Source organism: Nerophis ophidion, linkage group LG24, assembly GCF_033978795.1.
Source record: "Nerophis ophidion isolate RoL-2023_Sa linkage group LG24, RoL_Noph_v1.0, whole genome shotgun sequence".
NCBI classification, from domain to species: Eukaryota; Metazoa; Chordata; class Actinopteri; order Syngnathiformes; family Syngnathidae; genus Nerophis; species Nerophis ophidion.
In genome coordinates this window covers 41,344,572-41,358,480 of record NC_084634.1, presented here as the reverse complement: position 1 = coordinate 41,358,480, position 13,909 = coordinate 41,344,572, and the positions used below count along the sequence as shown (strand labels likewise).

General features: G+C 40.6%; 1 protein-coding gene across 9 annotated transcripts in view; it reads right to left on the bottom strand.

The window, feature by feature from the left end:
* The window catches only part of dglucy (D-glutamate cyclase), a 102,110-nt gene that overhangs the window by 46,807 nt on the left and 41,394 nt on the right, over nucleotides 1–13,909 (bottom strand). For 6 of the 9 annotated variants that reach the window (XR_009804127.1, XM_061886371.1, XM_061886372.1 and 3 more), the window contains 4 exons: nucleotides 10,914–11,150; nucleotides 6,083–6,217; nucleotides 5,882–5,999; nucleotides 1,416–1,558 (listed from right to left, as the gene is read on the bottom strand). Coding sequence is in view for 8 of the 9 variants with exons in the window: in XM_061886371.1 (XP_061742355.1) it covers nucleotides 1,416–1,558; nucleotides 5,882–5,999; nucleotides 6,083–6,217; nucleotides 10,914–11,150 (633 nt within the window). In the remaining variant the exon portion in view is untranslated. The remainder of the gene's footprint in view (nucleotides 1–1,415; nucleotides 1,559–5,881; nucleotides 6,000–6,082; nucleotides 6,218–10,913; nucleotides 11,151–13,909) is intronic. The other 3 variants (XM_061886373.1, XM_061886376.1, XM_061886374.1) reach the window with 3 other exon arrangements.

The following is a 13,909-nucleotide window of genomic DNA, read 5'->3' as shown; positions in this document are numbered from 1 at the left end:
CACTTCAATCACAATCTTCAGCACTAATTAGGAGCTTGGTGGTGGAACACAATGTAGAACCACTTCAATCACAATCTTCAGCACTAATTAGGAGCTTGGTGGTGGAACACAATGTAGAACCACTTCAATCACAATCTTCAGCACTAATTAGGAGCTTGGTGGTGGAACACAATGTAGAACCACTTCAATCACAATCTTCAGCACTAATTAGGAGCTTGGTGGTGGAACACAATGTAGAACCACTTCAATCACAATCTTCAGCACTAATTAGGAGCTTGGTGGTGGAACACAATGTAGAACCACTTCAATCACAATCTTCAGCACTAATTAGGAGCTTGGTGGTGGAACACAATGTAGAACCACTTCAATCACAATCTTCAGCACTAATTAGGAGCTTGGTGGTGGAACACAATGTAGAACCACTTCAATCACAATCTTCAGCACTAATTAGGAGCTTGGTGGTGGAACACAATGTAGAACCACTTCAATCACAATCTTCAGCACTAATTAGGAGCTTGGTGGTGGAACACAATGTAGAACCACTTCAATCACAATCTTCAGCACTAATTAGGAGCTTGGTGGTGGAACACAATGTAGAACCACTTCAATCACAATCTTCAGCACTCATTAGGAGCTTGGTGGTGGAACACAATGTAGAACCACTTCAATCACAATCTTCAGCACTAATTAGGAGCTTAGTGGCGGAACACAATGTAGAACCACTTCAATCACAATCTTCAGCACTAAATAGGAGCTTGGTGGCGGAACACAATGTAGAACCACTTCAATCACAATCTTCAGCACTAATTAGGAGCTTGGTGGTGGAACACAATGTAGAACCACTTCAATCACAATCTTCAGCACTAATTAGGAGCTTGGTGGTGGAACACAATGTAGAACCACTTCAATCACAATCTTCAGCACTAATTAGGAGCTTAGTGGCGGAACACAATGTAGAACCACTTCAATCACAATCTTCAGCACTAAATAGGAGCTTGGTGGCGGAACACAATGTAGAACCACTTCAATCACAATCTTCAGCACTAATTAGGAGCTTGGTGGTGGAACACAATGTAGAACCACTTCAATCACAATCTTCAGCACTAATTAGGAGCTTGGTGGTGGAACACAATGTAGAACCACTTCAATCACAATCTTCAGCACTAATTAGGAGCTTAGTGGCGGAACACAATGTAGAACCACTTCAATCACAATCTTCAGCACTAAATAGGAGCTTGGTGGCGGAACACAATGTAGAACCACTTCAATCACAATCTTCAGCACTAATTAGGAGCTTGGTGGTGGAACACAATGTAGAACCACTTCAATCACAATCTTCAGCACTAATTAGGAGCTTGGTGGTGGAACACAATGTAGAACCACTTCAATCACAATCTTCAGCACTAAACTCCCACCTTTCTTCACAGCTTCAGCAATGATGGCCTGATTCATCTCCAAGGCCCTTCTGTCCACCACCAGTGTAACTTTCTTGCCCAGGGAAAGGAGCATGGTCGCCATGGCAACAGCTCCAGGTGGGCCATCGGTCTCATCGGGAGGGCTGAAGGCAAAAAGTCAAAACAAGGTTATAGTCATTGTTTACATTTGAAGACTATGTAGCATCATAACCCATCCATCCATTTTCTACGGCCTATACCCTCTGGGGTCGCAAGTGGCGCTGGTGCCTATCACAGCTACAATTGGGCGGAATGCAGCGTACACCCTGGACAAGTTGCCACCTCATCCCAGGGCCAACACAGATAGACAGACAACATTCACACACTAGGGACCATTTAGTCTTGCCAATCAACCTATCCCCAGGTGCATGTCTTTGGAGGTGGGAGGGGCCTATCCCCAGGTGCATGTCTTTGGAGGTGGGAGGGGCCTATTATCAGGTGCATGTCTTTGGAGGTGGGAGGGGCCTATCCCCAGCTGCATGATTTTGGAGGTGGGAGGGGCCTATCCCCAGGTGCATGTCTTTGGAGGTGGGAGGGGCCTATCCCCAGGTGCATGTCTTTGGAGGTGGGAGGGGCCTATCCCCAGGTGCATGATTTTGGAGGTGGGAGGGGCCTATCCCCAGGTGCATGTCTTTGGAGGTGGGAGGGGCCTATCCCCAGGTGCATGTATTTGGAGGTGGGAGGGGCCTATCCCCAGGTGCATGATTTTGGAGGTGGGAGGGGCCTATCCCCAGGTGCATGTCTTTGGAGGTGGGAAGAAGCCGGAGTACCCGGAGGGAACCCACGCATTCACGGGGAGAACATGCAAACTCCACACAGAACGATCCCGAGCCCGGGATTGAACCCTGACTACTCAGGACCTTCGTATTGTGAGGCAGACGCACTAACCCCTCTTCCACCGTGAAGCCATCGTTTCTTAAATTTGTCCGTTTTGGAAGACGAGCAGGTGACTTGACGTTGACTTGTGTGTGCCAAGATGGCTGATGAGGACAATCCTTGCGCGGAATGAGTGGCTGCAGTGAGGGGAGAGGCACACTAGCAGCAATGTACTGTCAGACCTTTACAACCATGTTGGAGTGACTAATTCACTGCTGACATCACACAGGTCCAACTTAGTTGACATCTTTACATTTGTGTGACCGGACTACAAGCCGCTCGTCCTCAAGGACCTTCTATTAAACACCAGGCTTTGTTAGCACTACACAACAGTGTCTGCATAGATCACAACTGGGCAAATATTTGGACTTGGGGGCCACATTGAGAGAAAAAAAGTGTCTGTGGGGCCAATGTGTATGTGTATAAATGATGTATACACATGTAGCTGTAAAAATGTGTTGTACATTATGTGTGTTTGGCTCCCTTTTTTTCAGGAACACTAATACCAAAAGTCACAATGTCCCTTAGAGTTGTAAAAACAGATCACCTCAAAAAAACAGAATGGAATTTTACAGTTTTTTACAGAATGGGACACCCAAAATGTACATGAAAATAAAGAAAATGGGATTTACAATATTAAGTATGAACAATAAAAGAGTGAATATTAACAACATATTTTACTTGTCAGAGCAGCTCCTCCATAGTTGTGTATCTTTTACAATCAAACAAAACACAACAAGAATGTAACAAACAGCAAGATATGAAAGCAAAGTGTAATAAAGAGCTCCAATATGATATATTATCAAGTACAAAGTGTAATAAAGAGCTCCAATATGATATATTATCAAGTACAAAGTGTAATAAAGAGCTCCAATATGATATATTATCAAGTACAAAGTGTAATAAAGAGCTCCAATATGATATATTATCAAGTACAAAGTGTAATAAAGAGCTCCAATATGATATATTATCAAGTACAAAGTGTAATAAAGAGCTCCAATATGATATATTATCAAGTACAAAGTGTAATAAAGAGCTCCAATATGATATATTATCAAGTACAAAGTGTAATAAAGAGCTCCAATATGATATATTATCAAGTACAAAGTGTAATAAAGAGCTCCAATATGATATATTATCAAGTACAAAGTGTAATAAAGAGCTCCAATATGATATATTATCAAGTACAAAGTGTAATAAAGAGCTCCAATATGATATATTATCAAGTACAAAGTGTAATAAAGAGCTCCAATATGATATATTATCAAGTACAAAGTGTAATAAAGAGCTCCAATATGATATATTATCAAGTACAAAGTGTAATAAAGAGCTCCAATATGATATATTATCAAGTACAAAGTGTAATAAAGAGCTCCAATATGATATATTATCAAGTACAAAGTGTAATAAAGAGCTCCAATATGATATATTATCAAGTACAAAGTGTAATAAAGAGCTCCAATATGATATATTATCAAGTACAAAGTGTAATAAAGAGCTCCAATATGATATATTATCAAGTACAAAGTGTAATAAAGAGCTCCAATATGATATATTATCAAGTACAAATGTGTTCCTGCCACATGTGGCTGCTGGGCTTTGTTGTAGATTACAGTAATAACTCCAGTAGTAAGACTCAAAAGTGCACATTTCAAGCACTGGAATACTTTCTATAGTTGAAGACTTGGTCATTTAGAAACATCATAATGGCAAATACACTTTTCATGTTCAAGGTGTAACATAATGATGTAGAACGTCGGGCGGGCCCGGTTGAAAATCTTACTGCGGGTTCTATCTTGCCCAGGTCTGCTCTAGATGGTGTAATGCATCGGTGTCAAACTCTGGCCCGCGTGTAATTTAATTTGGCCCTTGAGGCAATATCAAATTAACATTAGAGCTGGCCCGCCAAGATTGTACAGCACCAGTGCCGCTGTAACACAGCATTCACCGCTTATACTCATACTTGCCAACCCTCCTGATTTTCCCGGGAGACTCCCGAAGTTCAGTGCCCCTCCCGAAAATCTCCCGGGGCAACCATTCTCCTGAATTTCTCCCTGGACAACAATATTGGGGTTGTGCCTTAAAGGCACTGCCTTTAGCGTTCTCCACAACCTGTCGTTACGTCCGCTTTTCCTCTATACATACAACATGCTGGCCAAGTCACATATTATATGCGGCTTGTACACACACACACACACACACACACACACACACACACACACACACACACACACACACACACACACACACACACACACACACACAAGTGAATGCATGGCATATTTGATCAACAGCCATACAGGTCACACTGAGGGTGGCCATATAAACAACTTTAACACTGTTACAAATATGCGCCACACTGTGAAGCCACACCAAACAAGAATGACAAACACAATTCGGAAGAACAACCGCACCGAAACACGACATGAACACAACAGAACAAATACCCAAAACCCCTTGCAGCACTAACTCTTCCGGGACGCTATCCACCCCCGCCATCACCAAACCCCGCCACCCCCCAACCCCGACCACCTCATTATTTTATTTTCAAATTTATTAGCTAGTGGAAAAAGTTAATGTTGATATTTACTTTAGAAGGCTGCAAATAGAAAAGAGGCATTACATTTTTATTTAAATTTTATTTCTGTGATGTTTTTTTGTTTGTTTTTAGAAAGTTAATTTTGCACAATTAGGTTATATAAGCGTTGTTTAAGCAAATCAGTGTAATAAACTGAGCAATAATTAACGTTTTATTCACTTTCTCTTGCTACTTTCAAGGCTTGAATGTTTGATTCATTCCTTATTGTTATTTTATTTTCAAATTTATTATTGGCCTGTGGAAAAAGTTAATGTTGATATTTACCTCAGAAGGCTGCAAATAGAAAAGAGGCATTCAATTTTTATTTAAATTATATTTCATATGCCATTGATATTTTTTAAATATTGTTATTATTATTTGAAACTCAATTTTGCATGTGGGCTTCACGGTGGCAGAGGGGTTAGTGCGTCTGCCTCACAATACGAAGTTCCTGCAGTCCTGGGTTCAAATCCAGGCTGGGGATCTTTCTGTGTGGAGTTTGCATGTTCTCCCCGTGAATGCGTGGGTTCCCTCCGGGTACTCCGGCTTCCTCCCACCTCCAAAGACATGCACCTGGGGATAGGTTGATTGGCAACACTAAATGGTCCCTAGTGTGTGAATGTGAGTGTGAATGTTGTCTGTCTATCTGTGTTGGCCCTGCGATGAGGTGGCGACTTGTCCAGGGTGTACCCTGCCTTCCGCCCGATTGTAGCTGAGATAGGCGCCAGCGCCCCCCGCGACCCCGAAAGGGTGTAAGCGGTAGAAAATGGATGGATGGAATTTTGCATGTCACTATAAAGTTATATAAGCCTTGCTTGTTCAATGTTCAATGAAAAACTTGTTTGGGTCCCTATTAAAAGGTTCATTTGTTCAACCTCGGCCCGCGCCTTTGTTCAGTTTTACATTTTGGCCCACTCTGTATTTGAGTCTGACACCCCTGGTGTAACGGGATGTTTGTGAAAGAGTCATGTACCTGTGCATGTAGTGAGTGGGAAAGCCTGTTGTTATGGCAACAGATGACGCATGGGAGAGCGCCAGACAGGAGCGGATGAGTTCATCTTGGATAAACAAAGCTTTGATTCCTCGTTGACCTGTTAAAACAAAAAAAAAAAGGTAAACAAAAGGAAACATTTACACTCCCATTCAGAGTCTACAATTCACCTAATATGCATACTTTTTGGAGGTGGCTTGAGTACCCGAAGAACACATGGAGAGGAGGTGTTTAGGGCAGGTCTGACCGGTAGTAGACCACGGGGGCAGACCCAGGACACGTTGGAGAGACTATGTCTCCCGGCCGGTCTGGGAACGCCTCAGGATTCCACAGAAAGACATGGACAAAGTAGCTGAGGAGAGGGAAGTCTGGGCTTCCCTGCTTAGGCTGCGGCCCCCGCGACCCCACTTTGGATAAGCGTAAGAAGATAGATGGAAATATCGAAAAATATATATATATACACCGTATTTTTCCGACAATAAGACGCACTTAAAATCCTCTCATTTCCTCAAATCTTGACAGTGTGCCTTATAACCTTGAGCGCCTAATGTACGCAATAATTCTGGTTTTGCTTACCAACCTCGAAGATATTTTATTTGGTACATGGTGTAATGATAAGTGTGACCAGTAGATGGCAGTCACACATAAGAGATACATGTAGACTGCACTGCACTATGATGGCAATAGGACTCAAGTAAACAGCACAAACATTTTATATGTTTCATTAAAAATATAGAACATTACACATGGCGCTCCAAAATCTATGAAAATATTTTAGTATGACTTTGGTAAGCTATGAAGCCACAGCGCTTGATGGATTGTATACCGTGCTTCAACAAAGGAGTATTATTATGCTGTGTGTATAAGGTAAGACATTATCTGGTGTTTTTTTTCACAATATTATGCAAAAGCAACTTTTCTTACCTTCTATTACCTGCTGATCTGTATTTGGGATCTGCATAAATCCTGAATAACTGCACCCGTCCGTGAGTTGATAAGCTCCTTTGTTTTCTCTATCTTCTTGTTATGTGACATTCATCCTCCACTGTTGCCATTTGTAATATAAAGTAGTGTAAATTTCTTATTTATATCTGTCAGTAAACTCACCATGGAAGCACTAAAACATACCGGTGTAGTGACTTTACATTATTCACCCAAGGAACTTTACTTATTAGAGAGTTCCGGTCACAGGACACATATCGGGTGTTGTTGTTGCACTAGTGAGTCGCAGATGAGGAGATGCTGCTCTCTGATTGATTGAGGTAAAGTGTGAATGTCATTAAAACAGTTAGCTCCATCTTTTGACACTTCTTCCACTCCCGTCCTTGCACGCTACACCGCTACAACAAAGATGACGCTGTCCAAGTGGAGGCACGTAAATAAGACACATCCTGAAGAGACTGTCAGAAAGTGAGTTGAAGATGATGTGTAAAACATCATCCATGCAACATTTTGAGCAAAGAAGCAGCATTACATGTTATGTAGACCACAAGGAAGTCTTTTACATTTACAAAAGAATCACAATAATATGACTCCTTTAATGTGGCGACTACCGTTACAAATTTGCTAGTTTATGCTACACGCAAGGGTTGCATATTAAGTCATAGAAAATAAAGTTGAGTACTGGCACGACATCACAGAGTTGCAGGTGGCTGAGTCTGCGTGTTTCCAGCTGAAATGTAATCATCAAACCTTTAATAATTTTATCCGCCCAGAGCATTGGAGCTCCATGCTGAGCAGCGAAAATGGAGTTGTAGTTTTTAGGTCTGGTTTTCTACAACAGTATGCGTGTGGGCACCAGTGCCATCTGTGGAGACACGCAGCCGACGGGCCGACAGCGGGCGGACAGAGGCGTTCTGGACCAAGATGGAGGCCAGGAGGCGGGGCATGCGGCGGCGAGAAGAGGCGTGACGCACGCGGAGCGGCAGGAGAACAACAATCGGAGTCAGGTGCGTAAGACACTCACCTGCTCACAATCTGCGCATCTGCTGCAAGACTTCAAGAGAGGCGAAGGAGGAAGGATCGGGAGGAGGAGACAGGGAAAGAAACCATGGCAGCCTGACAGAGATCACGCCAAGATGAGTCCCCGCCACCGACGCAGCAGGCGAGCACAGAAAGGTGCAGCGCGACCAGGAAGAGGAGCCGGCGCACTAGAAATGGCAAGGCCGACGGGCCCGAAGAAAGGTCGTTTGAAACAATAAAAGTGAATCAAACCTGCTACGATGCGTCGTGTGTCCAGTGTCACCGCAACCCACACGAGGACGGCTGGGAGGCCGTCACACATCATGCTTCACATCCTTATTAAAACTCACACTTTTTAACGAGATTTTAAAAAATGTAAAGACGAAAACTCTAACAATCTGTTTGTTACTTCAATACATTTATTTCTATGGAAACGTATTTGTTTCAAGCTAGTGAGCCAGACATGTGCTCTTTGGTCATGTGGGAGCGACTTCCATTTTGCTTCCTTAGCATTTACCAAAAAAAAAAAAACATTTTAAATGTTTGAATACAAAAAAACCCCAAGCATTTTCTGTGTCACAATAATGACAACGAAGCAGCAAAGTTATTGAGACACAAAGTTTTAAAATATTGGTCCATGACTACAAATACTACTACAGTACTACGAAACACAAAAGCAGTGAAGTTGTCAAGTTGTGTAAATGCTAAATAAAATAATATACAACAAATCCTTTTCAACTTATATTCAATTGAACAGACTGCAAAGACAAGATATTTACTGTTCACACTGACAAACTTTCTTATTTTTGCAAACAACACTCAGTGCAGGTTTGGGAACTGAGGAGACACATTTTTGAAGTGGAATTCTTTCCCATTCTTGCTTGATGTACAGCTTAACTTGTTCAACAGTCTCCTGCCTCATATTTTAGCCTGCACACATTTTCAATGTCTGGACTACAGGCAGGCCAGTCTAGTACCTGCACTCTTTTACTATGAAGCCACGTGGCTTGGCATTGTCTTGCTGAAATAAGCAGGGGCGTCCATGATAACAACATATGTTGCTCCAAAAGTTGTATGTACCTTTCAGCATTAATGGTGCCTTCATAGATGTGTAAGTTAGCCATGACTTGGCCACTAATACACCCCCATACCATCACACATGCTGCCTAGAACACTTTCACCCTACAACAATCACTAATACACCCCCATACCATCACACATGCTGCCTAGAACACTTTCACCCTACAACAATCACTAATACACCCCCATACCATCACACATGCTGCCTAGAACACTTTCACCCTACAACAATCACTAATACACCCCCATACCATCACACATGCTGCCTAGAACACTTTCACCCTACAACAATCACTAATACACCCCCATACCATCACACATGCTGCCTAGAACACTTTCACCCTACAACAATCACTAATACACCCCCATACCATCACACATGCTGCCTAGAACACTTTCACCCTACAACAATCACTAATACACCCCCATACCATCACACATGCTGCCTAGAACACTTTCACCCTACAACAATCACTAATACACCCCCATACCATCACACATGCTGACTAGAACACTTTCACCCTACAACAATCACTAATACACCCCCATACCATCACACATGCTGCCTAGAACAATTTCACCCTACAACAATCACTAATACACCCCCATACCATCACACATGCTGCCTAGAACACTTTTACCCTACAACAATCACTAATACACCCCCATACCATCACACATGCTGCCTAGAACACTTTCACCCTACAACAATCACTAATACACCCCCATACCATCACACATGCTGCCTAGGACACTTTCACCCTACAAAAATCACTAATACACCCCCATACCATCACACATGCTGCCTAGAACACGTTCACCCTACAACAATCACTAATACACCCCCATACCATCACACATGCTGCCTAGAACACTTTCACCCTACAACAATCACTAATACACCCCCATACCATCACACATGCTGCCTAGAACACTTTCACCCTACAACAATCACTAATACACCCCCATACCATCACACATGCTGCCTAGAACACTTTCACCCTACAACAATCACTAATACACCCCCATACCATCACACATGCTGCCTAGAACACTTTCACCCTACAACAATCACTAATACACCCCCATACCATCACACATGCTGCCTAGAACACTTTCACCCTACAACAGTCCACATGGTTATTTTCCTCTTCGGTCCACAGTTTCCAGATCCATTTTGAAATGTGGACTCGTCAGACCACAGAACACTTTTCCACTTTGCATCAGTCCATCTTAGATGAGCTTGGGCCCAGCTAAGTGTTTCTGGGTGTTGTTGATAAATGGCTTTGGCTTTGCAGAGTAGAGTTTTAACTTGCACTTACAGATGTAGCGACCAACTGTAGTTACTGACAGTGTTTTTTGAAGTGTTCCTGAGCCCAAGTGGGGATATCCTTTACAAACTGATGTGGCTTTTTGATGCCTGAGGGATGGAAGGTGTGTAATATCATGACTTACGTGCAGTGAGTTCTCCACATTCTCTCAAACTTTTGATGATATTATGGAGTGTAGATGGTGAAATCCCTAAATTCCTCTCAGTAGCTGCTTGAGAAATGTTGTTCTTAAACAATTTGTTGACAAAGTGGTGACCCTCGCCCCGTCCTTGTTTGTGAATGAGTGAGTATTTCATGGAAGCTGCTTTTATAGCCAATCATGGCACCCACCTGTTCCCAATTAGCCTGTTCACCTGTGCCATGTTCCAAATAAGTCTTTGATGAGCATTCCTCAACTTTCTCACTCTTTTTTGCCACTTGTGCCAGCTTTTTTGAAACATGTTGCAGGCATCAAATTCCAAATGAGCTAATATTTGCAGAAAAGAAGAAAGTTTGTCAGTGTGAAGATGAAATATCTTGTCTTTGCAGTCTATTCAATTGAATATAAGTTGAACAGGATTTGTTGTAGTCTCTTTTTATTTAGCATTTACACAAGCTGACAACTTCACTGCTTTTAGGCTGTGTAATTGTCCTGAACTTACCTGGATCTTCTCCAATGATGGCTTCCAACTTCCTGACCTTGGACACAGCCCTCTGTGATGCCAAACTATAGAACAGGGGATTTGAGGATATGTGAAAGCAGAGTGGCGTCAGGTCCGGGGGGAGACTTGTGACTTCTGACCCCATGCTGTGAGGGGGAGGGCCCATTGGGGAGCTTCCCTGGACACCTGGCAAGCCCACGCTGCTGCCTGCTGAGTGAGTGAATGCCAATGAAGGCTCTGACAATCAGAAACATGAGACAATTTGGATCAATTTTTTTCATTTATGTTTTGCATCACAAAGCAAGCAAGTACAGTTTTACTTGAGGAAGTATGCTGCACACAACTCGAAGTAATGATGACTTCTGAGAAGATCACTATTTGTTTTCATTTTATAATTACAAATATTATAAAAATATAGTGTTTTTATTTTTCACTGTGGCCACTAAAAGTGTCAGATGAGATGTTGAAAATATATTTACTGTACTTAATATAAGAATGCTGCACCAGAACAAGTCAGTCTGCTAGCTTCACCCTGATTATGTATTCACGTTATCTTCACTTATTGTAAAAAATACAAAATGTGTTACACAAAAATGAAACCAACTCAAGCTGAAATCAAGGTCCTTTCATTGAATGAAGATATATTTTGACTTTATTTATGTGCAGTAATACTGCAGCTGCGCTCAGAGGTTGGCTTGTAACAATCCATACACATGAATGTATTCAACTACACCATCGGGGGCAGCAACCTCTTTAGTGCCGCCCTAGTGGCCCCCTCCAGCATTTTATAAAAAGGATTGAAAATGGAAAAAGATGGGGAAAAGATATATATTTTGTTTGAATATGGTTTCTGACACAAACCTTCCCAGTTGCTAGAACTAGCACTGTTTGATATGTTTGTGTGTATGCTTCACTGATGACTCAACATCCTTTTGTCCTACTCTTTTTGGCGCTTCTTGAACTCACCATAGTGTGGACTGTGACGCAACAGTTTGTTTACCTGTAAAATCTTCCAATCCTTTTGTGTCTCATTTTGTCCACCAAACATTTTATGCTGTGCGCAAATGCACAAAGGTGAGCTTTGTTGATGTTATGGATTTGTTGAAGTGCTAATCAGGCTATTTAGGCTAAGTGTATGTACATATATTGCATCATGGTGCCTCATTTGTAGCTATATTTCAGCTCATTTAATTTCCTGTACTTTTATCTTCTGTGTATTTAATTCACATTTGCATGTTTCATGACACATTATCTTTATGTAATATTGGCTGCATTTCTGATAGTTGTTTGTGTGCCATGTTGTTCCAGACCACAGCAAACATTACCCAGCTTGCAAAGATTGTAATAAATCCATTAGAAGAGGACTTTTCCTTAAACTTGGACACACAAATCTATTCCTTTGGCCATTCAGAGACAGTCATTTCCAGGAGTTATCTCACCTTCCCAGTAGCCTCTGATTTAAATATTACATTTCAATATTTCTGTCAACAAAGATTTGCGTCAGCCTGCGACACATAGTCATTTTGATAGTAGGCTAATATTGATAATTAGACACTTACATCATGTCTTGTCTTTATTATAACACTTGTAAAAATTATTTAAAAACATTTTGATAGTAGGCTAATAATGTAATGTTTGATCTTTAATGGGATTGTGCTGAACATTTCAATTTCCTCTCAGGGATTGATAAAGTATTTCTGATTCTGATATAGACACTTACATCATGTGTTGTCTTCATTATAACACTTGTATAAGACTTTTAAAGTCATTTTGATAGTAGGCTAATATAGACACTTACATCATGTGTTGCCTTCATTATAACACTTATATAAGACTTTTAAAGTCATTTTGATAGTAGGCTAATATAGACACTTACATCATGTGTTGTCTTCATTATAACACTTGTATAAGACTTTTAAAGTCATTTTGATAGTAGGCTAATATAGACACTTACATCATGTGTTGCCTTCATTATAACACTTATATAAGACTTTTAAAGTCATTTTGATAGTAGGCTAATATAAACACTTACATCATGTGTTGTCTTCATTATAACACTTGTATAAGACTTTTAAAGTCATTTTGATAGTAGGCTAATATAGACACTTACATCATGTGTTGTCTTCATTATAACACTTGTATAAGACTTTTAAAGTCATTTTGATAGTAGGCTAATATAGACACTTACATCATGTGTTGTCTTCATTATAACACTTGTATAAGACTTTTAAAGTCATTTTGATAGTAGGCTGATATAGACACTTACATCATGTGTTGTCTTCATTATAACACTCATATAAGACTTTTAAAGTCATTTTGATAGTAGGCTAATATAACTAATATAAACACTTACATCATGTGTTGTCTTCATTATAAAACTTATATAAGACTTTTAAAGTCATTTTGATAGTAGGCTAATATAACTAATATAGACACTTACATCATGTGTTGTCTTCATTATAACACGTATATAAGACTTTTAAAGTCATTTTGATAGTAGGCTAATATAGACACTTACATCATGTGTTGTCTTCATTATAACACTTATACAAGACTTTTAAAGTCATTTTGATAGTAGGCTAATATAACTAATATAGACACTTACATCATGTGTTGTCTTCATTATAACACGTATATAAGACTTTTAAAGTCATTTTGATAGTAGGCTAATATAGACACTTACATCATGTGTTGTCTTCATTATAACACTTATATAAGACTTTTAAAGTCATTTTGATAGTAGGCTAATATAGACACTTACATCATGTGTTGTCTTCATTATAACACTTATTTAAGGTGTTTAATTTTTTGGGGCTCCAGACAGATTAGTGTTTCGCATTTTTGGTCCAATATGGCTTTTTCAACGTTTTGGGTTACCGACCCGTGCAGTACACAAACATGCACTCGTATTTTAGTTTTACGAAATGATTCATGACAGTGTTTGTTTTTGACAATTGTCTATTGAAGTGCGTTAAGTTTGAATTGACCTGTGTTTA